Below are 26,736 nucleotides of genomic sequence, written 5' to 3' on the forward strand. Positions count from 1 at the left end.
CAGAGCTTGGACAGTCTTTATGATACTTTTATCCAAGGCCCCATTTCTGCACTTCTGCCCGGTATTCCCTCAGAAGACCTTCAACCCAGGCCTTAGTGCCTGAAATTTTCCAGTCACGTGGCTGTTGTGGTGAATTGTTAATCCTCTCTGAGCTCCTGGCAGGTGATTGCATTTCTTGCCACCCACGCAGAGTTGGTTCCTCCCCCCCCACCCCCCACACACAAACAGAGCCAGAGACTTACTAGCTCAATGGTTGGGCACTTCCTGAACCTTCTGGAGGCTAACACACACTCCCTTCCAGTATTCCTGAGTTAACACTTTAAATCTTTGCTGCCCTGTTTCCTTCTGGACCGTCCTCCCATGGGGCTGCTCTTTTTTTTTTTTGTAACTGCATTTCAGCCATCTCAACCTCCACAGCGTGGTCAGTCCTACATGCCTCTTCTGGCAGAATCCCTTCTTCCTTCCTTAGTCCCGGAAATCTAAAAGTCCGGCCTCTCTCCCTGCACAGCCGTTGTCCGTTGCCGACTTTATTTCCCAATCAGATCCAACTGGGGGCAGGCTTCTTTATCTACACGTGGGACACTGCAAACAGGTTTTTTTTTTTCGGGTAACACAATTAGCATGAGAGCACAAGCCCTACCCTTTGTCCACTAAAAAGGCCTTTTCTTTCTATTATACACTGAACACAATTATAACAGTTATGTAAACTATGAGGTATAATATATGCTTAAAACGTCTAGTCCATCAATTTTCTCAATTTAGATAAAGGACTTTACCATCTATCCTAACTTAAAGAGTTTACAATTTTATACCTGAATTAGATTCTGCTTTTAACTTGTATTACAATCTGAAAACTATCCTTTCAAGTCTTCCTCAGTGTCAAACAGCCTAGGTTTGATTATCAGACTATAGTTAGTCTTTAACCCCATCAGAAATTCAAGAACGAATTAAATGTGGCCACATCTAGGTCTGCACCAGGCGCGTCAAGGTGAGCTAGAGCCAAGATGGCTGTCCTCTCTAAGGAATATGGATTCGTGCTTCTCACTGGTGCCGCCAGCTTTATGATGGTGCTCCACCTAGCCATCAACCTGGGCAAAGCCCGCAAGAAGTACAAGATAGAGTACCCTGTCATGTACAGCACAGATCCTGAGAATGGGTATATGTTCAGTTGCATTCAGCGCGCCCACCAGAACACGTTGGAGGTGTACCCTCCCTTCCTATTCTTCCTAACCGTGGGAGGTGTTTACCACCCGCGCATAGCTTCTGGCCTGGGCGTGGCGTGGATTATTGGGCGAGTTCTTTACGCATATGGCTACTACACAGGAGACCCTAGCAAGCGATATCAAGGAGCTGTGAGCTCTCTTGCCCTCTTTGCCCTGATGGGCACAACCGTGTGCTCTGCTTTCCAGCATCTCGGCTGGATTAAACCCGGCCTAGGCAGTGGGTCCAGATCCTGCCACTGAGGAATGGGAGGCCTTTCACCTCTCAGTCACCTTCAACGACCTGCCCTTACTTCCAGCTCCACTGTTTTTTAAATATAATAAGAACTTATCTGGCGTCAGCCTCATAAAAAAAATGTGGCCACATCTGGGTTAAAGGTTTCGACAGAGAAAAGACCCCATGGACAGACCGTATGGACCCAAAAGCTCACCGTCAAACAAGGATTGTTATGTCAAGTAGGTTAGAGGCCTGCTGTGGTCTCTTTGGATCAAAATCAAGGTGTTGGGAGGGCTGTGTTCCTTCTGGAGTCTCAAGAGGAGAGTGTTTGATGCCTCTCTGAGCTCTAGGGACAGTGCTGCCACATTCCCCTGCTGTGGCTCCTTCCTTTACAGTGATTCAGGATCTTAGCATCGCTCACTCATGCTCGTGTGACCTCTCCGCAATAAGAACCTTGTGGTTGGCTAACTTGTACCCACTTGACAACTCATGATGATCTCATAGATGGGTAGCAGCCTTAATTTCAGCTGCAACCTAAATTCCACATTGCTGTGTAATGTAGCTTATTCACAGATTCTAAAATACAGACATGGCCAGATCTAGCATTCAAGTTGATCTGAATAAAAAACGGTTGTTCTTCAGTAATGTTAATAATAATGATTAATGCCAAAAGAATCAAGTGCACATTTCAACCGTATTCTAGGTACTTTATACTTATTAATTACTGTTGCTGTAAAATTATAAAAAACGCTGTCTTTTACCCCACAGTAGGTCTGGCACTGCAGTGCCCCAAGATATCTGGTGGATATCTTCATCTCAGTCAGCAAAGCCTCTCACTGGATCTGCTCCATCCCGTATCACACTGCTGATGGCTTGTCTCTGAGCCTGGCAGCAATCTCTCTACCCATCTAGTTCCCAAGGCAGGTTGCCACCATGCCAAACATATACATCCCAATTCTGTGATGACCTAGTGTCTCCAGCTGCCACACACTCTCTTGAACTTAAATCACCACACGAAAGAACACACAGCACAATAACCTCTGATCTAATTGATAAGATATGATTGCCCACCTAGACATACAAAGCCCTGTACACATCCATCCCTTAAGAATATTCATAACAACCTGTAAATGTGCAGAGAGGAATCTTAACATCTGCCTCCATGTTCTCTCTGCTGCTTCTCCAGCCTGCTCCAGTCTCCTCCTCTCTCTAAAACTTTTCTCCCACCCATTCTTCCTTCTTGTTCAATAACAGGCCTTGTTCTATCTTGTACCTGCCTTCACCTGTATGACATCCTACAATTTACCATCAGTTTTAATGACATATATACCTTAGCTATGCCTGTTTTATAAATGAAACCAAAGAAAATAGATTTGTTTTTATTTTTTCAATGCTAGAGATCAACACAGGGCTATTTCTCTACAGACTTAGCCCAGAAAAAGAAATTTTAAATAGCTTTCAAAGTCGTACTGAACCCAGACAATATCTGCTTATAGATTCCTTGCTTTTGATAAGTAGAAAAATTGTGATACTTTTCAACACATCTTTATAGTTGGATCTCTTACATATTTTTATGCTATGAGTATGTATGTTCATGTGTGTGTAGGATACATGTGTGTTGTGTGTGCAATAGCATAGATGTATGTGTTTGTGGAGGCAGGAGGGACAACCTGGGGTCTCATCCTCAGGAGTCCACTTCCTTTGAGATAGAGTCTCTCATTGGTTCAGAGCTCACCAACTAGGCTGCACTGGCCCATGAGAACCACAGACCCTCCTGTGCCTACATCCTCAGCATTGAGATTATGAGCACTGCCCTGCCAGCCCACCTGAAATTGCATGGGTTCTAAACATTCAGGTCCTTGTGCTTACAGGGCAAGTGTTTTTTCTAGCACGCAATCTTTTTTTTTTTTTTTTTTTTTTTTTTTCCGGAGCTTGGGACCGAACCCAGGGCCTGTGCTTGCTAGGCAAGCGCTCTACCACTGAGCTAAATCCCCAACCCGGCAAGTGTTTTTTCTGACCAGCCAAACCACAGCCCTGCATTTGATATTTTTTTTTTTTTTTTTGGTTCTTTTTTTTTTTTTCGGAGCTGGGGACCGAACCCAGGGCCTTGCGCTTCCTAGGTAAGCGCTCTACCACTGAGCTAAATCCCCAGCCCCGCATTTGATATTTTTAAATATCTGATTAGTTATTTCTCATATATTATTCTTTTCCTTGTTCTCAAGAAAAATGTATTTAATGTAGTAATCATGGCAAATATAAACACTGATAAAATAATTAGAATAAGGAAAATGGGTGCTGGAGAGATGGCTCAGTGGTTAAGAACACTGACTGCTCTTCCAGAGGTTCTGAGTTCAATTCCCAGCACCCACATGGTGGCTCACAACCATCTGTAATGAGATCTGGTGCCCTCTTCTGGTGTGTCTGAAGACAGCTACAGTGTACTCATATAAAGAGACATTAATTAAAAAGTTAAAAAAATTAAAAAAAAAAGAATAAGGAAAATGTCTCTTCTCTCTCTCCCTTTCTTACTCTCTCTAGAACAGTGTTTCTTTAATACAACTTAATGCTGCAACCCTTTAACACAGTTCCTCGAGTTTGGTGACCCTTAAGCATAAAGTTATTTTTGTTGCTACTTCATAAGTGGAGTTTTGCTACTGTTATGAATTGGAATGTAAATATCTTATAGGCAGGATATATGTGACCACTGTGGGGGTCATGACCTCAGGCTGAGAACTGCCGTGCTGGGTCTCACAGTAACTGATACTGGCCTGGGGTTTACTATGTAGCCCAGGCTGTCTTCAGGCTCAGGACAATCCTCCTGCATCAGTCTCCTGAGTACCAGAATTATAGAAACGAGTCTTGCTCTTTAACCAAACAAATCTGCTGTATATGTATGTGTGCTTGTGTGGGCTCATGTGTGTATGCATGTGTATGTGTGTATGTGTGTATGTGTGTGTATACACAAATGTGTGCTCATATGTGTATGTATTTATGTGTGTATGATGATGGTGGTAGAACTCATTGAGCCGTATTCCCAGCCCTATGGTTCTGTTTGTTTTCTCTTCCTATTCTTTTTTATATTGCTATTTGAAACTGCTCTTTAAGAACCCCACTGTGCTTCAAGGAAGCATTCATTTAGTGTAAGAGAGAATTTACATACATATGAAGAAAATGACTTTAAAAAGGTGAAGGAATGTGCTAATCTGTAAGGTAATGTGGGGACACAAGTGAAGTTTATTGCAATCTATTTTAATAGTAAAGAGTGACTTGAATTAAGTAGTGACTAGATAAGATTAAATTAAAATACTTTGGATTTTTGATAAGGATTGTATGGTAGAAAGTTAATTTTTTGTTAAGGAAATGGCAGAATAAAAGGATTCTAAAACAGGAAATAGCAACCCGTGTATTACAGGAAAGGAAAGAAACCATATTTGCCTCTAGCAGCAGCCACCTCCCCACCTCTTTAAAGCACAGCTAGACTGGAACACTGGGGCTGATGGACTAAACGTGGCCTATTGTCATTTGAAGGATTCCCTTGGTACCATGTTTATTATTGTGTCAGCAGAAAAATGATCATGCTAGGACCTGTGGGTGGGGGTTAGCTCTGGGTTATGCCAGTCAGCCAACAGGCGGGTCCCAATAGAATTCTATGAAAAGCCACTGCAGGTGCAGGTTTATTTAAAAACAGACCACAGCGCAGGTGCAATTCTCCTTATAGACATTTTAACCACAGACCTGCCCCAAGAGTCTGTGTGGAAAGCTTTTGGAAAAAAACGAGTTTAACTTTTTAGCTGTGTTAAATTTTTGTTTTTTAGAAACATTTGAAATAAAGTTTCTCCCCATGTTTTGAGTTCTTTTTAAATTTAAGATTTTGCTTTCTGATATCCAAATAGAAATTTGACAAATACTGTGATTGATACTAATATTGCAATTTCTGCATGCAAAAACCAAAATATTTAGGGCTGTAAAATGCCAATTAGAGATTGTTCCATACATATGTGGGAAAAATGAGTGTCTAGTATTTTTGGTACTTTGAGCAGTAAAGTGAAGTGGATTAGTTCCGGGTTACACCTTGTCTTTAGGATGACCAGGGCTGATTCTAAAATTCAAGTTAGAGTCTCGTCTAGTGTGTGCACCGCGTGCCGCTGATTCCAGCACTTCTCAGCTGCAGGCAGGGAAGTCACAAGTTCAGAGCTGGCCTCATCTCCACGCCATGTTCGAGGCTAGCCTGGGTTGCTGGGTTGCATGAAACCCTGTTTCAACAAAGAAGGAAACAAACAAAAATCTAAAATAGATAATATTTTTATTTATTTATTTTCTTTCTTTCGTTTTTCTTTTTTGGGACAGGATCTCAGGTGACCTAAATTACTATGTAATTGAAAAATGATTTCAAACTTGGGATCCTTCTACCTCCATCTCACCAAGTGTTAGGATTATAGCCCTGAGCCACTGTGCCTAGAAAAATGTGTACAAAGTAAATAGGAAAATTCATTTGGGCCACTGAGATGGCTTAATGTATAGAGAAACTTATGGCAGAAGCCTAACCTGCAGGTTGATCCCCAGGACCCACAGTGGAAGGACAGTACTGATACTCAAATGCTGTTTTCTGACCTCCACATATGCACTGTGCACACATGGCTGCACTCACACAGTCACACACACACAGTGATAATAAATCAGTCAATCAATCAATCAATCAATCAATCAAGTGACTGTTAACATTTCTCTTATAAGGAAGCACATAGTGAGTGTCATTTACATTTTCCTCCTCACTCTCCTGCATATGGGGGTTTTCTTCCTTGCTCCATGACCTGTGCAGACCATGTCATCTCCATCAAATTCCATTTACTTGATGTCTCTATTTTTTTCCTTTTTTTCTTTTGTTCCTGTACTAGGCAGAAAACTGACTCCTTCATAATACCCATGCCTTGTGCAGGAGAGACGATGTAATAGTTCTTGTTCTTGCAGGGGACCCAGGTTCTATTCCCAGCACCCTTGAGTTATGGTTACACCATTCATAACTCTGGTTCCAGGGGATCCAATGCCCTCTGCTGACCCCACTTGCTGATTTTGATGTTAAAGCAGTGTTAAAGGGGATGGTCTCAGGTTCTAGAATCTTAGAAAAACTTGTAGCCAGCAAATAAATGGGGAGTAGGTTTTAACAAAAGCAGGGATAATTTCTGCCAACAGTTTGAATGAGCTTGAAAGTGGATTATCTCTCAGAATGTTGAGATAAAAGTCTGGGGACGAGGAATGTAGCTTGGTGACAGACTGCTGTTTAGCACATGGATGTCCAGTTTACTGCCCATCAGGGCAAACATCACAAGAACTCCCAATCCCCAGTTAGACTGCGGTGCAAGCATGGAGTGAGCTGATTAGCTTAGCTACCTAGGGATATAACAGAGCTTTGGAAATAATCAATGTCGGTGTTTGAAATTACTCTGTATGGTCAATTGTTATGCCAACGTAAGCTTCACCTTGTTCATGTTTCTGTCTGATGTGCCTCCTCTTTCCCAAGTATGCTCTGATGGAGGTGACCCCAGCCCTGCTTCTCGGCCTCACCATTTAATTCCTGTGCAGGTTTCCTTTTGAGCACTCATCATAGCGTGTGAATTTTTTATTTACCTTTCTTTTTTTGTCAGTCTTCCTCATCAGAATATGATGTCTGGAAGACAAGGCCTTTTAGAGCGTTGAAAACAACACAGCAAGCAAGGGTCGTGCTGGGGAGGATATATTGCCAGTATGGTTTACCACAGGGAAATCCACCATCACCCCTTTTCAGACAGCATCTTGGCTGGCTTTGAGCTCATGGCAGTCCTCCTGCATCAGCCACCTGAATGCTGAGATTGCAGGAGTGAGCTACTGTGCCCAGCTGAGGAACTCTATCCTCTATAGTAACCAGGTACATGAGTGATGGTGGTAACCTGGGACGGTTGGGAAGCTTTAGTTTGTTTAATGTTGCACTGATAACAGTCACATGTGTTTTGTACAAACATCAGTTTCCACTTGTGCATGCTTTGTCTTTATGAATGCACTGCTCTCTGCTTTGAAGATTTTTACCTCTAGTACTAACAGAGTCTTCCTTTAGTTTCCTTCTCTGAGTTGACCCAACAACTCTTACCTTCCCCTAGTCCTAACTCTAACCATCTCTGCTCTGCCTTTCTTGTCAGAGTTCTACAAGTTAGAGAAAGAGTTTATATGGAGATATGGTAAATGCTGTGTTTCTGATGGGTCACTATCATAGCTACATGGTGAGCTGAGATTTGGGGAGAGAGATCTCCATGTCAGTTTTCTCCTTCTATATGTCCTTGTGGGAGTGTCAGTTGACTGTGGATTCTCGTGTTAGGTGTCCTCGGTTATAAGCTTAGTTACGGAGCTATGGAGCGCCTCTGTAACTGAGTGTAGCTGAGTGTACCATGCAGCATCTCAGGCACACGTGCTAGCCTTCTTTTAAATTATTAATTTTTCCTTTTTAGAGTTGGTGTGTTTTACAGTCTGTTTACAGGAATGCTAAGAAAAATCTGAAGGCAGATAAATTTTTAGAGAATTTGAAGGGTGACTATTCTCTTTTGCCTCATATATCCTTTATGATAATATCAAAGGAACTATCAAATATGTTAAGGAGTGCTTTCCTGTTTGTTGGGGCTGGGAAATTTTATTTATTATTAAAACTCATTTTTCCACTTGTATTTCGAGGACAAATGGGAAATATGAAGCATCACACTAAATGTAGAGTGTAATCCATTATAAAGAAAATGGAGTAAACGAATGGAATGATTATTAAAAAAAGGAAGAAATTAAAAAAAGAATGTCTGACAGAAGTAATGGAAGGAAGGAAGGAAGGACAAGGCAGTAGGTTGATGCACAATGGACGGCACTGGTATGCACCTGGGAGTTCTTATCTCATTCCTCCTTGTATCTCGCTAAAGAACAGGACCTGAGGCCCGGTTATGAACTGCACGGTTCATATCCTTGAGATCCACTTCTTCCAGATGCACAAAACTCACCTTCCAATGTTTCACAACCTGCCAAAAGAGCACTGCCAGCTAGAAACCAAGTAGTGACACATTGTACATGGAAAGCATAACAATATTCAAGTATGAATTAGTAAAATTTACAACATTTATACAGTAAGGATAATTATATAATAATATTATAGATACAGAAAAATCACTCATTATAAAAATTGGTATGGTATCATTATGTACTAGTTATCGTTAATTTTCACCTTGAGACAACCACAGTCACTGGTGAAGGGAGTTCTATTTGAAAATTGATCGCCCAGATCATATTGGCCTGTTGGCATGTCTGTGGGGAATGATTGTCTTGATTATTATTGATGTTGGAGGGCCAAGTCTATTGTGGTGGCACTATTTCTAGGTAGGTGATCCTGGGCTATATAAAAAAAGCTATTTAAGCAGAAGTTAAAGCAAGACCTGCTAGCAATATTCCTCCAGACTTGAATTCTTGTTCTACACTTCCTCAATGTTATACCTATTATACGAAATAAACCTTTTCCTCTCCTAATTTATTTTTTTTAGTATGTCTTATCACATCAACAGAAAAGAAACTAAAACATAAGATTAAGAAGGAACTTTTTTTATTCTATAAAAGATACCAATTTGGAAAACATTATGAGGTGTCATTTGGTTCTGAGTAGTGAAATATTAGTTTCCTTCTATAAATACTGAGAGTAAAGAGGAGATATCTACCCATGTTTATTCAAATTAAGTATATAATTAGATATTATCATTAATGTAGTAAGGTAAGAGATACTTAAAAAAGAATAATGGATGGAAATAAAATGGAATTATTTGTTCACAGCAACACTTTGGGAAAAGTGACTGCAAGTTTTCATGCAGTTGTCCATCATGATCTCAGTGTTATATGACCCCCTAAAATCATAACATAGGACATGCACAGAAGCAGCCATTATCAAGTAGAAGTGGGGTATATTAGATTAGACCTGAGCAGGTCCTGAGGGCACAAAAAACTTGCATGATGAATCTACCCCAATGTCTATGATTTCTACTCTCATTACAATGTCATTTGCTACCAACTCTATGCACATAACCTCATGGGGTGTATTCTACAATCAATTGACTGAGGAATAAAGAACTAGGGCCTGATTTACAGATGATTTTGCACATTCTGCAGGTACCACCCCGAAGTGGATAGCAGTAGAATTACAAACAGAAACATACATGTGAAGGGAAATCTATCACAGTAGGCAGAACTAGGCAGTCACATGGTGTTACATTTTGTTTGGAAAGAGAAATGCACAGATGTATGATTATTCACTGAGTCATGAGCTATGACCAATTGATTGGTTGGATAGTCAGGGACTTAGAGAAAATGTATGATTGGAAAATTGGTGAGAAAGTAATCTTCAGAAGTATGTGGCTAGATCTCTTCAAATGGGGAAGGACCAAAGATACTGGTGGTGGTTTGAAGGAAAACGACCTCCAAAGGCATATAGGAAGTGAAACTTTAAGGAGGTATGGCCTTGTTGGAATAGGTGTGGCTTTGTTGGATGTGTATCATTAAGGGATGGGCTCGCACGTCTCAGATGGTCAACTCAGGCCTAGTGTGGTCAATTGTTCTTCCTGCTGCCTGCTGATCCAAATGTAAAACTAGCAGCTCGTTCTCCAGTATCATGTCTTCCATTCTGTCATGACAATAATGGACTAAATCTCTGGAGCTCTAAGGACAACACTTTGTCCTTACTGGAGTAAATATTTATTCTGGTTAAAAAAAAAAGAAAATGGAGAGATTTCTGCTCCATCTTAGACATGCAGTCAAGAAGGCTATTAACACATCACCTCTTTAAAGTGTCTAAGGAGCAGAATGCCAGGTTGCTATCAAAGATCCCTTTATACAAGAGAAGGCTTGCATAGGGAGAAACGTCACTGAAGACGGATAAAGGAGACATGGAGAATTTTGCCAAGTACTCCTTGTTCTCTGTTGGATGAAAAGGGAGATTTCAGTCTGAAGCTGGCTGTGGCTGCTCATGCCTGTAATCCCAGCACTTCTGAGGCTAAGACTAGAGTGCAAGCTCATACAGAGCCACACAGGAAGTTTTAGTTCACTCTGAGGTGCACCGTGAGACCCCGTATCCTCCTCCAATACCAACAACAAAACAAAAATTCAGTCTTTGTGGTTATATATCCTATGATCATGTGACTTTACTTGAAATGAGGTGATGCACACAAATGTACTTATTAATGTCCTGTTAGGCTGTAGGTAAGACTTTAGAGGTATATCTTAGAAAACTCTCCTAGAACTATCCCACTGAACATGTTTCTTAATAACATAAATGAAATTTAAAATACAGGGACAAAGAGTGGAGCAGGGACTGAAGAGAAGGTCATCCAGACACTGCCCTACCTGGGGATCCATCCCATATGTAGCCGCCAAACTCAGTCACTGTTGCTGATGCCAAGAAGTGCTTGCTGACAGGAGCCTGATATGGCTGTCTCCTGAGAGGCTCTGCCAGAGCCCTACTGATACAGATGAGGATGGTTGCAACTAACCATTGGATTAAACAAGGGGACCCCAATGGAGGAGTTAGAGAAAAGACTAAAGGAGCTGAAGGGGTTTGCAACACCACAGGAAGAACAACAATATCAACCAACCAAAGCCCACCAGAGCTCCCAGGGACTGAACCACCAACCAATGAGTACACATGGGAGGACCCATGGCTCCAGCCACATATGTAGCAGAGGATGGCATTGTCCGGCATCAGTAGGAGGAGAAGCCCTTGGTCCTGTGAAGGCCCCTTTCCCCAATATAGGGGAATGCCAGGGTATTGAGGTGGGAGTGGGAGCATCCTCATAGAAGCAGGGGGGGTAGGGAGATGGTATGGGAGAGGGGAAAGGGGATAACATTTAAAATGTAAATACATAAAATATCCAAGAAAAATAAAATTAAAAAAATAAATGAAATTTAAAACTGATGGCACATGTACATGTTTGCAAATATTGTGAAATTGTGGGAAATTAACTACAAGCTGGTTTGTAAAACATTGATTCAAAATGATTGTAATGTTTGTCTAAATTTAGCAAGACAACACTTAGAGATCATGGCCAAATCTCACTCACAAATGTAAATTCAAAGCATTAAATGTGAAGAAGCCAAGTTTGTCTAAATTTAGCAAGACAACACTTAGAGATCATGGCCAAATCTCACTCACAAATGTAAATTCAAAGCATTAAATGTGAAGAAGCCAAGTGTGGTGGCGTGGTCTATAACTCCAGCACTTTGAAAGATGAAGTAGGAGAATTACTCAGAGTGCAAGGTCACCTTGGGCTACACAGTGAGTACCAGGCCAGCTAGCATTACATAGGACCACCCTGTTTCAAAGCAACAACCCTGCCCCTAAAATCAAGCAACAGTTCAGGTAACTTGTTTTTCAATTTGATTCTATTTGTTTTAAACATTTATTTTTTAAAGATGTATTTATTTTATTTATATGAGTGCACTGTAGCTGTCTTCAGGCACAGCAGAAGAGGGCATCAGATCCCATTACAGATGATTGCGAACAATCATGTGGTTGCTGGGAATTGAACTCAGGTCCTCTGGAAGAGCAATCAGTGCTCTTAACTGCTGAACCATCTCTCCAGCCCATTTTAATCTTTATTAACCTTTCATAAATAATACTTGTGCCCACTCTGTCCATAGGCTTCAGATCCATCAGTGTTTTCAAACCTTAAAGTACATCACATTGGCTGTCTTTTGAAAACATATTCTTAGACCATATCTCAGACATTGGCTCATTGTAACCAGGAAATTTTATTTTAACTAGTACTTCAAGTGATTCCAGGTGAATGATCCCTAGACTACACAGGCAAACACTGGTCTCAGACCCTGTATGAGACCCAGTCTCAGCTACTCTCTTCCAGTGATAAATGCAGTACAGAATGATATTTAAAGTCACATACATAACATACGATTTATACACAATAGTCACACCAGAGCTCCAAGATAATGAGAAAAGGGGGTGGGGTAAGAATAAGAGATGGAAAGACCAAACACAGAGCTTTCTTTCATGCTAGCAATCACAAATATATTCTTTGCTTTTAGACAAAAGAAGGTTTTGAGAAAACATTGGAACATTTGAGGTTCCAGGGATATATCCAAGTTTCTTGAGGGAGGCAGTTGAGACTTGAGTATATTTTCAAGAAAATCGTGACTTATACTATCCACTAACCTTTGAGGGGAAAAGGGAGTCAAGGTCTCCTGTTTCCCAGATTGACCTTTAATTTGCTATGTAGTCTAGGTTGGCCTTGAACTTACCATCTTTTTGCTTCTATCTCTCTAGTGGTCAGCTATTCATCCATTAATTCTCATTCATATTCTCAGTCTGTGTGCTATAGCCCAAGTCAGTCATTTAGAAACTATAGTTGGAGTAAGAAATCTTAAGTGGTTGATACTTGTGTTGATTTCCATAATAACCACAAACTTCCTTTTAAATGTGTTTGCTTTTCTGATAGATAAAATTACTTTCATGATTCCAGTCATGCCCTCTCTCCCCATTTCTCCCTCTCTTCTATTTTTTTATTTATTTATTTTTTATTTATTTTTTTTTTTTTGCAGTTAGGGTCTTGCTACATGGGTAGGTAGGCTGGCTTTGAACTCATGATTCTTAGCTTTTTGACTCCTTGGTTACCAGGAGAATGGATTTTCCTTAAACCTGAATAATTAAGTCCATTCAGAGTGGTATTTAAAACTAGAATACACTTTGATTGTTTAGTGACATCATTTATTCTAGTGCCTACCATTTTCTTTTTGCTGGACTTTTACTAAAGATTCTGTTTAATTTTTAAAAATTATTTTATATGTATAGGTTTTTGCCTGTGTATGTCTGTTGCTTATGGAGGACACAAGAAGGTGCCAGATCCACTGGAACTTGAGTTACAGACAGTTGTAAGCTGCCATGCGAGTGGTGGGAATTGAACCTGGGTCCTCTGCAAGAGCAGCCAGTGCTCTTAACTGCTGAGTCATCTCTCCAGGCCAAGGTGGCAGATTCTTTGAAGGGATACAATTATGTGCTAGGGTTTCATATTTCTCTGGCTTCTTACATTTAGGCTGCCTACTTATGACCATAAAGCATTGTTTATTACCTCTCAAAAATACAGAAGTCAGAAAATTAAAGATAAGAATCAAAATAATACACAGTTGCTGCAGTTACATAAACTGTAGTCATCCTGTTTCCAAGATAGGAAATTCTAGGATGTTGGAGATGGGCTAGGAGTTTCTCACCCCAAAACAAAAGTATGAGGCCAAATACTCCAGTGACTCACTTTTCCTGTGGAGACAACATGGATATTGTAGTACACGTAGGCAGAAAAGCAGGAAGTCTGTGTGTCCTGTCAGAGTAAAATGAAGCATTAGTTCAGGATCTATTAATTCCAAAATCTACATGTGTGTCTGAACTTATAAAATAACTGAAAGTAGTAAGAGTAAGCACATGGATGCTTAAATAGAATAATTTGTTAATTAAAGATCACAAGAGAAGCTGCTATAGGATACTCTTAGGAACCTGAAAGGCCTTCAATACTTCTCTTCCTTCATTTCTTTTCTTCTCCTTCCCTTCAGTCATCATTCCAGCTGTGAGAAACAACTGATTGGAGGACTAATCCGAGTATATGTAGATGTTGAAGTAGAGAACTCATATTTAAATATTCTCAACAGAGTCCTGACTCGACATTCTAGTTTGTCTTGGGGTATGAACCAAACGATTCATCAAATTCCAGCTTTGTAGGAAAGCTTTAGGTAGAGGGAAATACCTAAGTATGAACCATGTGTAGCATACAGTTCAAACCTGAAGCACCATTGTGATCACGGCAGTTCTTGTTTTGGGATGTTATTTTAAGAAAGCAGAAGCAGCATCATTTGCACACCCCTTATAGACACACACTTGGCCGTGGCTTTTTGGCTTCAGTCTTTCAAAAGTGAAGACAAGATGAAGACCCACTTGCTTCTCTGGGGAGTCCTGGCCATTTTTGTTAAGGCTGTCATTGTAACAGGTAGGTGGTACCTATACAATAAAGCCAAATAAAAGGGAAAATATAGAACAGATATATGTTTCAGGTCTAAAGACTTTAATCTTCTGCTGGCTAGCTGGATGGCTAGCTGCCTTTTAACCTCATTTTATATATATATATATATATATATATATATATATATATATATATATATATATATATGATTCATTGTACTCTCTTTGTTCTTTTTGCTTCTGTTTGGCTACTCCAGCCTATAGCATAAGAAAATAACTATTTTGGGAGTAGCTATAGTAGCCACACTTATAAATTCCCATGTATAACTTTAAAACCAATAGCCCTTTCCTTGAGTCTCTTTAATTACTATTCTAGAGAAGTCAGGTAATAACTGTGGTAATTATGATATAGACTGTATTTTGATTTTTATCTCCACAGAGAAATGGAATCAGAGTGAATACTGACTCTCAGAGTTAGAGCTTCAGTGCCTACCTTTGCACTTATTCATGTTCTGTGGAGTGACATTGTACATCAAATGGAGCACATAGCTAACAATATTTACATTGTTTTTTCAGCAGAAACTTGCAGACAGTATTTTACACTGATAGACACTCTCTCCTTTAATGGCGTTCTAGGAAAAGTTAATACAGGCCTTGTTGCTCTTTCTTGTTGAATCTGTGTATTGACTATGATTATTAGTATGAAAACATATCGATAGTTTAGGAAAGTTTTGGTGGAGAATATTAAATATTACAAAATAAGATAGTCTTGGGAGAAAAGATACTGCTTCTAATACGATTTACAGGGAATAATTTTTTATAAGAAGAAGTGGGAATTGCGGAAGAACTCAGTGTTTGCAGTTGGATAAAGACTGACATCATAGTTAACTTTCACAATTGCTTTGATTGGGGAATAGTGTAAATTTTTGTTTTATTTTTCATTTTGGTGTTTATCACTGAAGTTTACTATGTGTCATCACTAAAATAATTAGAAGCATTAGATATAAATCAGAAATCCTTCAGCCTAGCTGCTCCTTAATTTTTCCAATAAAGAAAAAGAAAATTTAGATTTTCTTTGCTTTTTTAGATTAGGAAAGAAAACAAATAGAAAAACTAGGACTTGTGAACAATAAAATAAAAGTTAAAGGTTTGATCTAGGCATGGTGGTGCACACTCGTACCTCAGCACTCAGGAGGTAGAACCAACCACAGCTACATAGTGAGTCTTAGGCTAGCCTGGGCTACATGAGACTCTGTTTGCTATCTTCAGGTAAGAAAGGCAAATTAACTCATCTTAGCACATACACACTTAAAAAAAAGACAAACGCTACCTCTTTATGTAATGCAGGGTGTCTCGGAGGTTCCGAGGTTGCCCAGGCAGGCCTTGAATTTCCCATCATCCCTCCTCAATTTCCCAAGCGCTGGGATAGCTGGCCTGCACCTTGACACCAAAGATAGCATGGAATTCTGTTTTCCTTTTCATGATATAGTTTGCCTTTCAAACCCCAGGTGACAATAAAGGGACCATTCTTGCCGACAACAAATGCATGTGTACCCGAATTACTTCCAGGATCATCCCTTCCCCCGAGGATCCTAATGAGGACATTGTGGAGAGGAGTATCCGAATTGTGTATGTGACATTCACATTTCTTTTCTTTTCTCTGTTGTAAGAAGATACTTTGTATTATTAAGCTTTCTTTTCTTTTTAAAGGGAATCATGCAAGGTTTTCTGAAACATTTCTATAGCAGGGAGGGGTCTTGACAGTGCTTGCCTTGTTTAAATGTAGTGTCTTTAATCCACTTCTGATGTGTAGCACCGTTAACGAGATTGAGTCATGAGTTAGATGAAATTGAGTTTTGATAACAAGGAAATTTTACAGACCTGGAGGGCAGAAGCAAAGGGAACCAGAGACTCCTACTTAGTCACTAACATCCCCGTTCGGATGCAGTGATTCAGTGTGAATCAGAACTTTCAGTTATTCGTTATCACTTTAAACTGCAACTTCAGACAACAGGAAACACTCAACTTTTGTTCCACAATTACTGACTATTGAGCATTCTATACTGTGCTCCTAAAAGACTAATTAAAATTGATTGTAATGACTTTTTGCTCCTAAATTGAACCTATTCATTTTATTTCTCATATAGCCCAGACTTATATACTTGGTAGCATTAAATCAATAGCAAGAATATTGATAATACTTGAGAAATGCAATTTCTACTTGATCCAATCACTGACAAGTTTTTCTTGCTAAATACTCTCACTTTAATAGTTTGCTCCAATCAAATACTTCTTGTAGGAAAAGAACATAGCAGTCAATCCCAGCTATCAATGGGAAAATTATGATGTTTAAAAAATTGTTTCAAGGTCTAACTGCATCAGTTTGTAACTGTGCACTCTTACAAATATCATTTGTCTACTCCAAATCTAAAATTTCTCATATTTAAATAGAAGAAAAAACAACTTTAGGATTATTAAAAATTGAGACTAGTTATTGTTTGTAAAGGTTGTGTAGTACCTGTCACATATCTTAACAATACTATTATTTACTTAACTATGTGTTTGCTAATCTTATTTTATTGTCATGATAAAATGCCGTGGAGTGTTCCCCAGTATTTTGTCAGTAGCACTGCAGATGTGTCTTACTCCCTACAAAGCTAGTTTGATTCTTCATTGTGCCCTCTATTTCATTCCTGGTAAACAAAATGAAACAAAACACCAAGCTCCAGGAGTCCTGGAGTGCGTCCTTATTTCCCCACACTCACAGTGGTTTTTACCTTTTCTATTTTTACATCTAATGGATCCCGTGTTTAAGAATTCCCTCTTGTTACCCCTCTCAGCTTGGTTAACTCTTCCTCAGTTTGTGTGTCTAAATTTAGCCACTGAGTCCCATGGGAGCTTTTCTGAAACAGCTTCCTATAGCAGGGAGGGGGTCTCAAAAGCAAGGTCTTTATTTTAAATGTTGACACTTCAAAGTTTTTTTGCCAAAACACTGTAGAAATTTATTTATTTAATTGGAATTCAGAGTATAATTCATAAAGTGAGTTTTAGAGGGTCTGAATTACTACTTCTTCTTCTTCTTCTTCTTCTTCTTCTTCTTCTTCTTCTTCTTCTTCTTCTTCTTCTTCTTCTTCTTCTTCTTCTTCTTCTTCTTCTTCTTAAATCTTTTTTTTACAGTCCAGTTGTTATCCCCTTCCTGGTCTGCCCTTGCCCCCAACCCCCCATCCCACCCCTATCCACCCCTATCCCCCCACCCCCCACCTCACCCCTGTCTCTGAGAGGATGTCCTCCCTTCCTTACCCTCCCACCTCACCAGACCTCCCCACTCCCTGGGGCCTCATTTCAACTTTTTATTAATTTATTTATTTACATCCCAAATGTTGCACTCTCTCCAGGTCCCCCCTTCCCAGAGTTTCCCAACCCTTCCTCCTCCTCTTAGCTTTTGAGAGAGTGCCCACCTGGCCTCCCTCCCTTGTAGAGACATCAAGTCTCTACAGGATTAGTCATATCCCCTCCCATTGAGGCCAGATAAGGCAATCACTCCTCTGTTAATTACGTGCCAGGGGCCTTTAGCTCCTTTAATCCTTCCCCTAACTCCTCCATAGGGATCCCCAGCGACCTCAGTCTAATGCTTGGCTGTGAGTATCTGCATCTGTTACAGTCAGCTGCTGGAAGAGCCTCTCAGAGGACAGCCATGCTAGGCTCTTGTCTACAAGCACAACAGCATCAGTAACAGTGTCAGGGTTTGTTTAAATGTATCTTTAATCCACTTTTGCCATGTAGCACCTTTAATGAGATCAAATCATGATTTAAATAAAGTTGAGTTTTGTTAACAAGCTTGAGGAAATTTTACAGAAGTTGAAGACAAAAGTTTTCAGAACTCTTGGAAGATTATAGATTATAGATTCTCACAGAGACATGCAATTAGAGGGAATTAGCTCATGACATTGTACATAATGATATTAAAGAACTTATGCTTGGATCTCCAGGGGTACAGTTGCCTAAATAGGCATCTAACTCATCTCTTACTTGTATTATATTTTACTGAAAACAAATAATTTAGCTATGTCTTGATGTGTTGTGATGTTTCCTGATTTTTTCCTGACAGTATATTGCCATCCCTGTGTCACTGTGGCACCATTCCCAACTCTATCACTTACTGTAATGGGGTGGCTTTTTGGAAGTTACTTGCCTAATTTGAACCTTATTTCTGAGCTGTAAAAAAAAGGATAATTATGTATATATATACATATACATATTTGGGGTTCTTACTGTATAATAATTTATACAAGAACAGTATTTGGCTCATAGTTGAATCCTACAAATGCTTATTTCTCTGTCGTTCCCATTATTGAAAACCTTTTCTGGTGTTAATGAGATGGCTCAGTGCATAAAGGTTTGCTTGATAACTTGTATTTGATCTCCGGAACACTGCATGATGGAAGGAGAGGACTAATTCCCACAGGTTACCTCAGACCCCCGCACATGTGCAGTGACATGAGCACACTTGCCATTAACACGTACATATAGTAAATAAACAGATAGTAAAAAACTTACCATGAGAGCCTATATAATCAAATCAAAGAATAGATATACTTATTCTTCAAAAATTTTTATTTGGTCAGTGTGGAAGGTTAGCACTGGGAATATAATATAAATTATGTGAGGTAGTCTATGCTGAACTGAGGATGGTAACAGAGGAATAATCTCAGCACTAGGGAGATGGAGCTGAGTAATCAGGAGTTCAAGGTCATCCTTTGCTACAGAATGAGTTTGAAGCAGATCCGAGCTGTGTGAAGCACATCTCAGCATTGAGACAATCAAAACTGAGCCAATAATCCCTTCAAAACAAATGAGCAACATGAAAACACAGTAAAATTCACCCCAAAATGAAAATAATCAAATAACTCTCCACCAACAAACCATAAAACAAAAGATGCTTCAGAAGAAGTGCATGGTTATGGTGGTGCACACAGACATATATGGAGACAAAACTCTTACACATAAAATAAATAAAAATAATTTATCATGTATACATTTAAAAATATAGATATTTTTGCTATTAATTCTATAAACAATGAACACCTTGTACATACCACACATGTAGCCATTTATAGCCTAAGAAACCAGCTGGTATGTAGACAAGAAACTGGTAACAAATTACTGTGACACCCATGTAATGCTTACAGTTGAGTAAAGTGGTGATGAGTACTGCTATAGTTCAGCAGTAAACACTAATCTGTTAAGACTACTACTAGAAACAACAATATCTATACTTAATTGTTTAACTGTTTTCTCTCTCTTTTTAGTGTCCCTTTGAACAACAGGGAGAATATCTCCGATCCCACCTCCCCAGTGAGAACGAACTTTGTGTACCATTTGTCAGACGTGTAAGATTTTCCTTCATTCTTACATATGTGGAAGTTAATACCTTTAACTAACTTCATTAATAATGATATTTCCAAAAATACATTCAGGTGTAAATATTGACAAATGTCTGGACTTTACACTGATTCTTAGGCTATTATTAGGTACCAAAATTTCATAAAATTGGGTCACAGAAAAATAGTAGTGTTGTTTATTCCAAAGAAGAAATTATTGTCATTTATGTAGAAGGGGCAAATTTTCTTCAACATTTAAATAAGTGGTGTTTAGATTTTAATATTCATGTGTTTCTTTGGAGATGATAGAATCCAGTGTTAAACAGTTAAGAAAATTCTCTCACTGGGGCGTGGTGGTACCTGGCTTTATTCCCGGCACTCTGGAGGCAGAGGTAGATGGGTCACTGAGTTCGAGGCCAGTGTGGTCTACAGAATGTGTACTGCCAGGGCTGTGCAGAGAAACTCTGTCTTGAACCCCCCTCCCCCATGCCAAAAAAATACCACACAAAAACTCCCCTCAGGAGTACAGTGCAGGAAAAGGAGAACTGGCAGTTCCAGGCCAGAATGAGAAGCATAGCGAGGCACTGTTCCCCTAAATACATTTGGATGTACATGTATATTTCTACATTAATAGATTCCCCTTGTCACTAAAACTGAATTTATTGAAACATGTATACAGCTAGGGATAAACTAATGCAGTGGAAACTGCTGTACAGTATAGGTGAGATGATCCTCTCATCAAATTATTAATTATATTGCTTATTTTCAAGTATTTTTCACATGAAAGGTCAAGAATTTTATACTATCTCCCTTGCTGTGCAGATGATTAGGTCTGGAAAGAATCGTCATTTACTGTAGGTTAGAGCTGCAAGAACAAATAGACCTCCGCTAACATCCACAGTGGCTTGGGTATTGAGATGACATTTGCTGGGGGTTCTAATGCGTGTGTATGTTTTCAGCTGTAAGAAATGCGATCCTGTGGAAGTGGAGCTGGAAGATCAGGTCGTTACTGCCACCCAGAGCAATATCTGCAGTGGAGACAGCGGTGTTCCTGAGACCTGCTACATGTATGACAGAAACAAGTGCTATACAGCTATGGTCCCACTTAGGTATCATGGTGAGACCAAAATGGTGCAAACGGCCCTGACCCCTGATTCTTGCTACCCTGACTAGTTTGAGTCACTCGCCGTGCAGCGCTGTCTTCAGAGGCTCTCCATTGCACCCAGAAGTTATACTCACTGCTAGTGAATTTGAAACGAGTGCTTTATTTTCTTGTGGTACAAAACTAATGTTCCCTTTCAACAGTTAGAATATCAGCATTGCTGTCATTATTATTATTAGTAAATCCTCATGCCTGGCCAAGGAGGTGTGTTTAAGAGTTCATTTTCTGGTGTTAAAAATTGTAAGCAAGGGGAGAAAGTAAAATTCCAAGGGTAAAAATCAAAAGGCATAATTCAATTCAATCCCCTTCCTTCCTCCCTCCCTCCCTTCCTCCCTCCCTCCCTCCCTCCCTCCCTCCCTCCCTCCCTTCCTTCCTTCCTTCCTTCCTTCCTTCCTTCCTTCCTTCCTTCCTTCGCTGTGGAGAGCTGGAGCTTCTGCACTCTATCCTAGTCTTTCTCACTGTGCAGAGAAAACATCACATAAACATAGGGCAGGTTATATCTTCATGAGAAGTTATAAGGGTTGTGGTTTGGAACTATCTACTAATGTTTATGAAAGTCATATAATTTGATGCACAAATGAAAAAATGAATGTTGATAGAATACATAGACTTGACATTAGATTTTCTTTAAAATTTTTTGACAGTGAGATTATTGTCTGAAATTCTTAGGGGACTCTTTGGCATCTCAGCTGAATCTAATGAAATCTGTATTGCAAAATATGTATTCTCTAGTACAGTTTGAACAATTAAATAGATCGATAAGCATATACCTGTGTGAATGATTCTTTGGAAAAAATTTGCTTGTGTTTAACCTTCTTGTATGTAAATTAAATATATTATTATTGGCAAACGGTTTCTAAGTATGATGCAATGGTGCACTTGTCACTTAGCTTATACGAGCACATATTTGAGAAATCTTTGTTATTTCACAGGTAAAATTAAGTCCAAAGGCAGAGTCCATGGCACATAGCACCTTTTGGAAGCAGGAGGTGTACTCTGTGGTAGGGAGCTTGCTTATCATGCTTAAGACCTTGATGTCCACCACTGTGAACAGAAGGGAGCAAAACAAAGCATAGCAAAACAAAACAAACAACCACAAAACTTTTACAACTTCATCCCAGTAGAATCTCACTTTAATGGTAGGCTTATTTCAAAGGAATAACTCGTCACATACAAAGAAACATTATGGTAGGACACCATGGTCAATTGATGCATTTATCTAAGGGCACTACAGAAAGTAACTGCTGATTCAGAGGCTCATGTGAAGATACTTCTGAGCTGGGAACAGGGGTTCAGTGTCCAGGTCTGAGCTGTATGCCAGCAGTGCATATGAGGTCTAGGAGGCAACGCTAATGGCCCAATTGAAATTTATATTCTTACAAGGCTGAACTAATATCAGGCAAGGTAATTAAATTTAAGATCATTTCTTCTTTTAAAATGAGATTACAAATAACTATTTCCTAGATTTTATAAGAATGACGATACATCCAGTATATGGATATATGTGTTTATATGTCACTGAGTATGGCAGTCACAGTGGTTAACAATAGTCATTACAATAGCAAATACAGTTGTTATGTGCGAATTTTCTCTTGGCTCCTCTCTGACACAACAAACTAGTGAAAAATACAAGTATGTGCTGTAGTTCTTACCTGCAGATACTGAAGGACTCAGAAAAGATGATTACTAATTTCCTTCCCTAGAGATGCTGATAAGTAGTTTTGGGTGCAGAAGCTGGAGAAACTGCAACTCTTACAAATTCTCAAATTCTGCTGCTGTGGGGAATGACGCAACTGTAGTGGCAGGAGTACGAGCCTCCACTTCCACCTAGTGGTTGCAAAGTAAAGCGACTAGGAGGTTTTTTTTTTTTTTTTTTTTTTTTTTTTCCTCCTTTAACCTTCATATGAAAAGAGTTCTAGCTTCATTTTGTAAGTAGCATGCTTAAAGTTCATATTTATTTATTTAGTATGTGTCCATGAAACGATGGATATATTCATACATGTGTGTGTGCTTATGTGTCACTTAGGATGGCTGTTGTAGTAAGTAACACTCTGACTGCCATAATATTCCCACTGTTATGGGCTGTACCCCAAACCACGAGCCAGCTTCCGTCCTTAAGTTGTTGTGATACTTTTCTTTTTGAGACAGAGTTTTCTGTGTCAATCTCTGGCTGTTCCTGAACGTGCTCTGTAGACCAGGCTGGCCTTGAACTCACAGGAATTCACCTGCCTTTACTGGGATGAAAGGCATGCACCACCACTGCCTGTTGCTGTTATTCTTAATGCTTTCTACATGATAGGACCTAGAGTCAGTCGGGAGACAAATCTCTAGGTAGATTCCTGAGGGAATCTCTAGGTGGACGGCATCCTTCCGTGGGTTGAGATCGTACAGACTGAGTAAAGAGAAGAAAGCTAGCTGAGCACCAGCAGTCCTTGCTCTCGGTCTCCTGAATACAGATGCTCGTGACATCGTGCCTTCTCTGACATGAAGGGCTGTGCTTGCAAACTGTGGACCTAACAAACTGCCTTTTCAGAGCACCAAAAATAACAGATACAGAAAATTTAGTACTGAGTAGTGGGTCTGTGACTGTGACGAGTCTGACATGTGGTTCAGAGGCCTTTGGGACTGTCTAACTGCAGAAACGTGGACTAGTTTAGAACTATAGGCTAGAGAAGTCTTGACTGCTATAAACCAAATGTAACAGATTGTTATGCTGTTTTAGTTAGGGCTTCTATTGCTGTGAAGAGACATCATGACCAAGGCAACTCTTATAAAGGACAACATTTAATTGGAGCTGGCTTATAGATTCATAGGTTCAGTCTGTTATCATCAAAGTGGGAGTATGGCAGCTTCTAGGCAGGCATGGCACAGGAGAAGCAGAGAGTTCTGCATCTTAATCTGACTGCCACCAGAAGAAAAACTGACTTCTCTGCACTGGACAGAGCTTCAAAGCCCACCCTCACTGTGACACACTTCCTCCAATAAGGCCACACCTCCTATGGACCAAGCGTATTCAGGTCACCAAACCTTTGGGGAGGGCAACATTGAGAAGATCAGACTGTTAAAAGAGAAATGTGAACAGTGTATTCCTCTTTGATGAGATCTCAGAGGGGAAAACCTCTGTTGAGAACTGGTCTATTCATGGTACATTCTAGAATGGGATGTGACTGCATTCTGCCAGTGCCCTGAGAATTGGAGTTAGGCTGAGTTAAAAAATGATAGCCTAAAATGGTGGGGAGAGGAAATTTCAAGACAGCATAGCATTCAGGCTGTGGCTTATTTCTGATTACTGTTCGTATCCAGGTTCACAGTGAGCAAGAATATCTTATGGAACAGAAAGATATGAAATATGTGCATTTTTGGCAAGGAGAGGAGTGTGAGAAAGCTTATATAAAGTTGATGATGAAGAGTAAAGAAAGCAGCTATAATTGTTAAAGAGTAAGCACAATGAAGTGGAGACCTTACTCGTCACACTGGGACAATAGGAAAAGTAACTTTGGAGCATGTTCCTGCCCACCAAAGACTCGATCTTGTGAAATATAAATTATTTGAAAGGTGACAGCTTAAACCAAGAATGCAGTTGAAGGTCTCTCTTCTTGAAAATAACTCGATAGGTTCAGCCTTCAAGGTACACAGAGGCCACTACAACTACAGGAGAAGGGAGCCAAACTACATCTTGAACTGGCATCAGAATATGGCGGCATTGTCCATGTGGACTGGATTTGCAGGCAAACCAACATGCATAAACTCCAGGGTCACGGAGGCTTGGACCACGGTTTTGGAAAGCTGATGTGTATAGCACAGTGATATTCCCTGCAGGGAGGGTCCAAGAAGCCATTTCCTTGAGTCTTACTTAGAAGCCATGAGGGTGACACCGAAGTAGCAACAGAGACCTCAGGATGTTGAAGATGCTAGAATCTTGGGATGTCCACTAAGGGAAGTTGGGTGGACAGAATGGAGTCAGTCTGAGAGCCATTGCGTTTGTACTATGGGTGGTAGAGCTGCAGGAGTGGTACTGCTGAACACTGTTGAAGCCTGGATAAGGCCACCAAAAGCCCAGATGTTAGATGTGCAGCTGTAGGACTTGGAGTTTGCCCTTCTGGGATTTGTCTGGCTTTGGTTCAGCCTTTTTTGGCCGTGTCTCCACTCCTCACTTTTGAAACAGGAGTGCTTATTTTGGGCCATGGCCTGTTGGGAACATTTGGCTTCTTTTATAGGCACAGGTGATAGGTCATTTTGTGTGACTGGAGAGATAGCTCAGTAGTTAAGAGTTTATTACTCTTATAGAGGAAGTATTGGCTATAGATCTTTGAAATTCTGTTAGAGTTCTCCTGTGAATCTGAGCTGTCTTCTTTTCTTCCTTCCTCCTCCTCCTTTGTTGGAAGGCTTTTTAATTATTGTTTTCGTTGCCTCTTTTGCTGTCAATTTTAACTTTTATTGTGTATGGCCAGTAGGAAATATGAGACTGTTTATTTATTTATTAATTTTATTTATTTATTTATTATCCCAGTATATGGTCTGTATAAGCTTCCATGTGCTGCTGAGTAGAATGTATATTCTTTGGTGTTTGGGTAGAATATTCTGTAGACATCTTCTAGGTTTATTTCATTTAATCTTGAAGTTTCTCTGTTTTATTTTTTGTCCAGATGAATGACTGTCTTTTGGAGAGAGTGAGGTGTTGAAATCACCTGTCATCAGGTTTGTGTTAATCTATACTTTAAATTCCATTAGTATGCTCCTTGTGAGTTGGGCGAATAAAAGTTTGGTGCATATATGTATAGTTTTGTCATGTATTCTTAATTAATTGATCCATGGGTTAGAATACCCTTCTCTGTCTCTTCTCATTAGTTTTAGTTTTAAGTCTGTTTTGTCAGATATTAGAATGGCAAGCCCCAGGGAGCAAGCCAGTAAGCAGCACCCTTCCATGGCCTCTGCATCAGTTCCTGCCTCCAGCTTCCTTTCCTTTTTGAATTCCTGTCCTGACTTCCTTTGATGATTAGCAGTGATATAGAAGTATACATAGAATAAATTCTTTCTTCCCTCAGTTGTGTTGATTATGGTGTTTCGTCATAGCAGTAGTAACTCTAACTAACACAGTTGCAACCATTATTATGTGAGGTAGCTGAGTTAGTCGGACTGCCAGCTCTCCTGCCCCTGAACCACCAGAACAAGCTCTCCAGCATGGCCCCAGGTAGCTCACCCAGTGATGGAGCTGGTTAACAGCAGGGCAGGTCAGCTCCCTGCTGGGGAGTTGTCTCCCCTCCCCTCCCCTCCCCCCCACTAACAGAGTCACCTCTACTTTGCTGCCCAGGAAGGGTTCAGGACCTGCTCTCCCAGGTGCGGCTGTCAATGAGGGTCGGGATCAGCTCTTCAGCTCTCAGGGTCAGTTCTCCAGCCTGCCACAGGCAGGTGAGAGGGACATCTCTCCCTTGCCAGTGCTACTCCATGGCAGATGAGGGGTGGGGCCAGCTCTCCCACACTTAGTAGGTCTGAATGTTTTAAAATGTTTGTAACATGGAAAAATTTTATTTCTCTTCCAACCAAGGCAGGTAGTTTTGCTGGGCACAGCAATTGTGATTACTGGGGACTTGGACTGCCCAGCTCCAGGCTTTTCTTGCTTTCAGAATTTCCACTGGGAAGCCAGTTGTTATTCAGATGTGCTTCTCTTCATGCCATTTGTGCTTTCTCTTGTGCTTTCAGTGTATTTTCTTTGTAGTGTATATTTAATGTCTTCACTGTGTTGTGCTATGGTGTAG

At 40.1% G+C, this 26,736-nt stretch overlaps 2 protein-coding genes across 2 annotated transcripts; both read left to right on the forward strand.

Annotated features, from left to right (window-relative positions):
• Window positions 1–598: 598 nt before the first annotated feature.
• Mgst3l1 (microsomal glutathione S-transferase 3 like 1) lies at window positions 599–2,919 on the forward strand. The gene has a single exon (XM_063273814.1). The coding sequence runs from the start codon at window positions 1,005–1,007 to the stop codon at window positions 1,461–1,463; it is 459 nt and encodes a 152-aa protein (XP_063129884.1). The 5' UTR covers window positions 599–1,004; the 3' UTR covers window positions 1,464–2,919.
• Window positions 2,920–14,372: 11,453 nt separating this feature from the next.
• On the forward strand, window positions 14,373–22,469 carry Jchain (joining chain of multimeric IgA and IgM). The gene is made up of 4 exons (NM_001402445.1): window positions 14,373–14,465; window positions 15,946–16,066; window positions 19,747–19,827; window positions 20,778–22,469. The coding sequence occupies exons 1-4, from the start codon at window positions 14,402–14,404 to the stop codon at window positions 20,989–20,991; spliced, it is 480 nt and encodes a 159-aa protein (NP_001389374.1). The 5' UTR covers window positions 14,373–14,401; the 3' UTR covers window positions 20,992–22,469.
• Window positions 22,470–26,736: the final 4,267 nt, after the last annotated feature.

The sequence above is a fragment of the Rattus norvegicus genome, chromosome 14, assembly GCF_036323735.1.
Source record: "Rattus norvegicus strain BN/NHsdMcwi chromosome 14, GRCr8, whole genome shotgun sequence".
NCBI lineage: Eukaryota > Metazoa > Chordata > Mammalia > Rodentia > Muridae > Rattus > Rattus norvegicus.

Bases quoted from the DNA above. Each gene is read 5' to 3' on its own strand.
- Mgst3l1 (XM_063273814.1), top strand. From the start codon at position 1,005: ATGGCTGTCCTCTCTAAGGAATATGGATTCGTGCTTCTCACTGGTGCC.
- Jchain (NM_001402445.1), top strand. From the start codon at position 14,402: ATGAAGACCCACTTGCTTCTCTGGGGAGTCCTGGCCATTTTTGTTAAG. The intron at 14,466-15,945 runs GTAGGTGGTACC...TTCAAACCCCAG, and splicing joins TAAGGCTGTCATTGTAACAG to GTGACAATAAAGGGACCATT. The intron at 19,828-20,777 runs GTAAGATTTTCC...GTATGTTTTCAG, and splicing joins GTGTACCATTTGTCAGACGT to CTGTAAGAAATGCGATCCTG.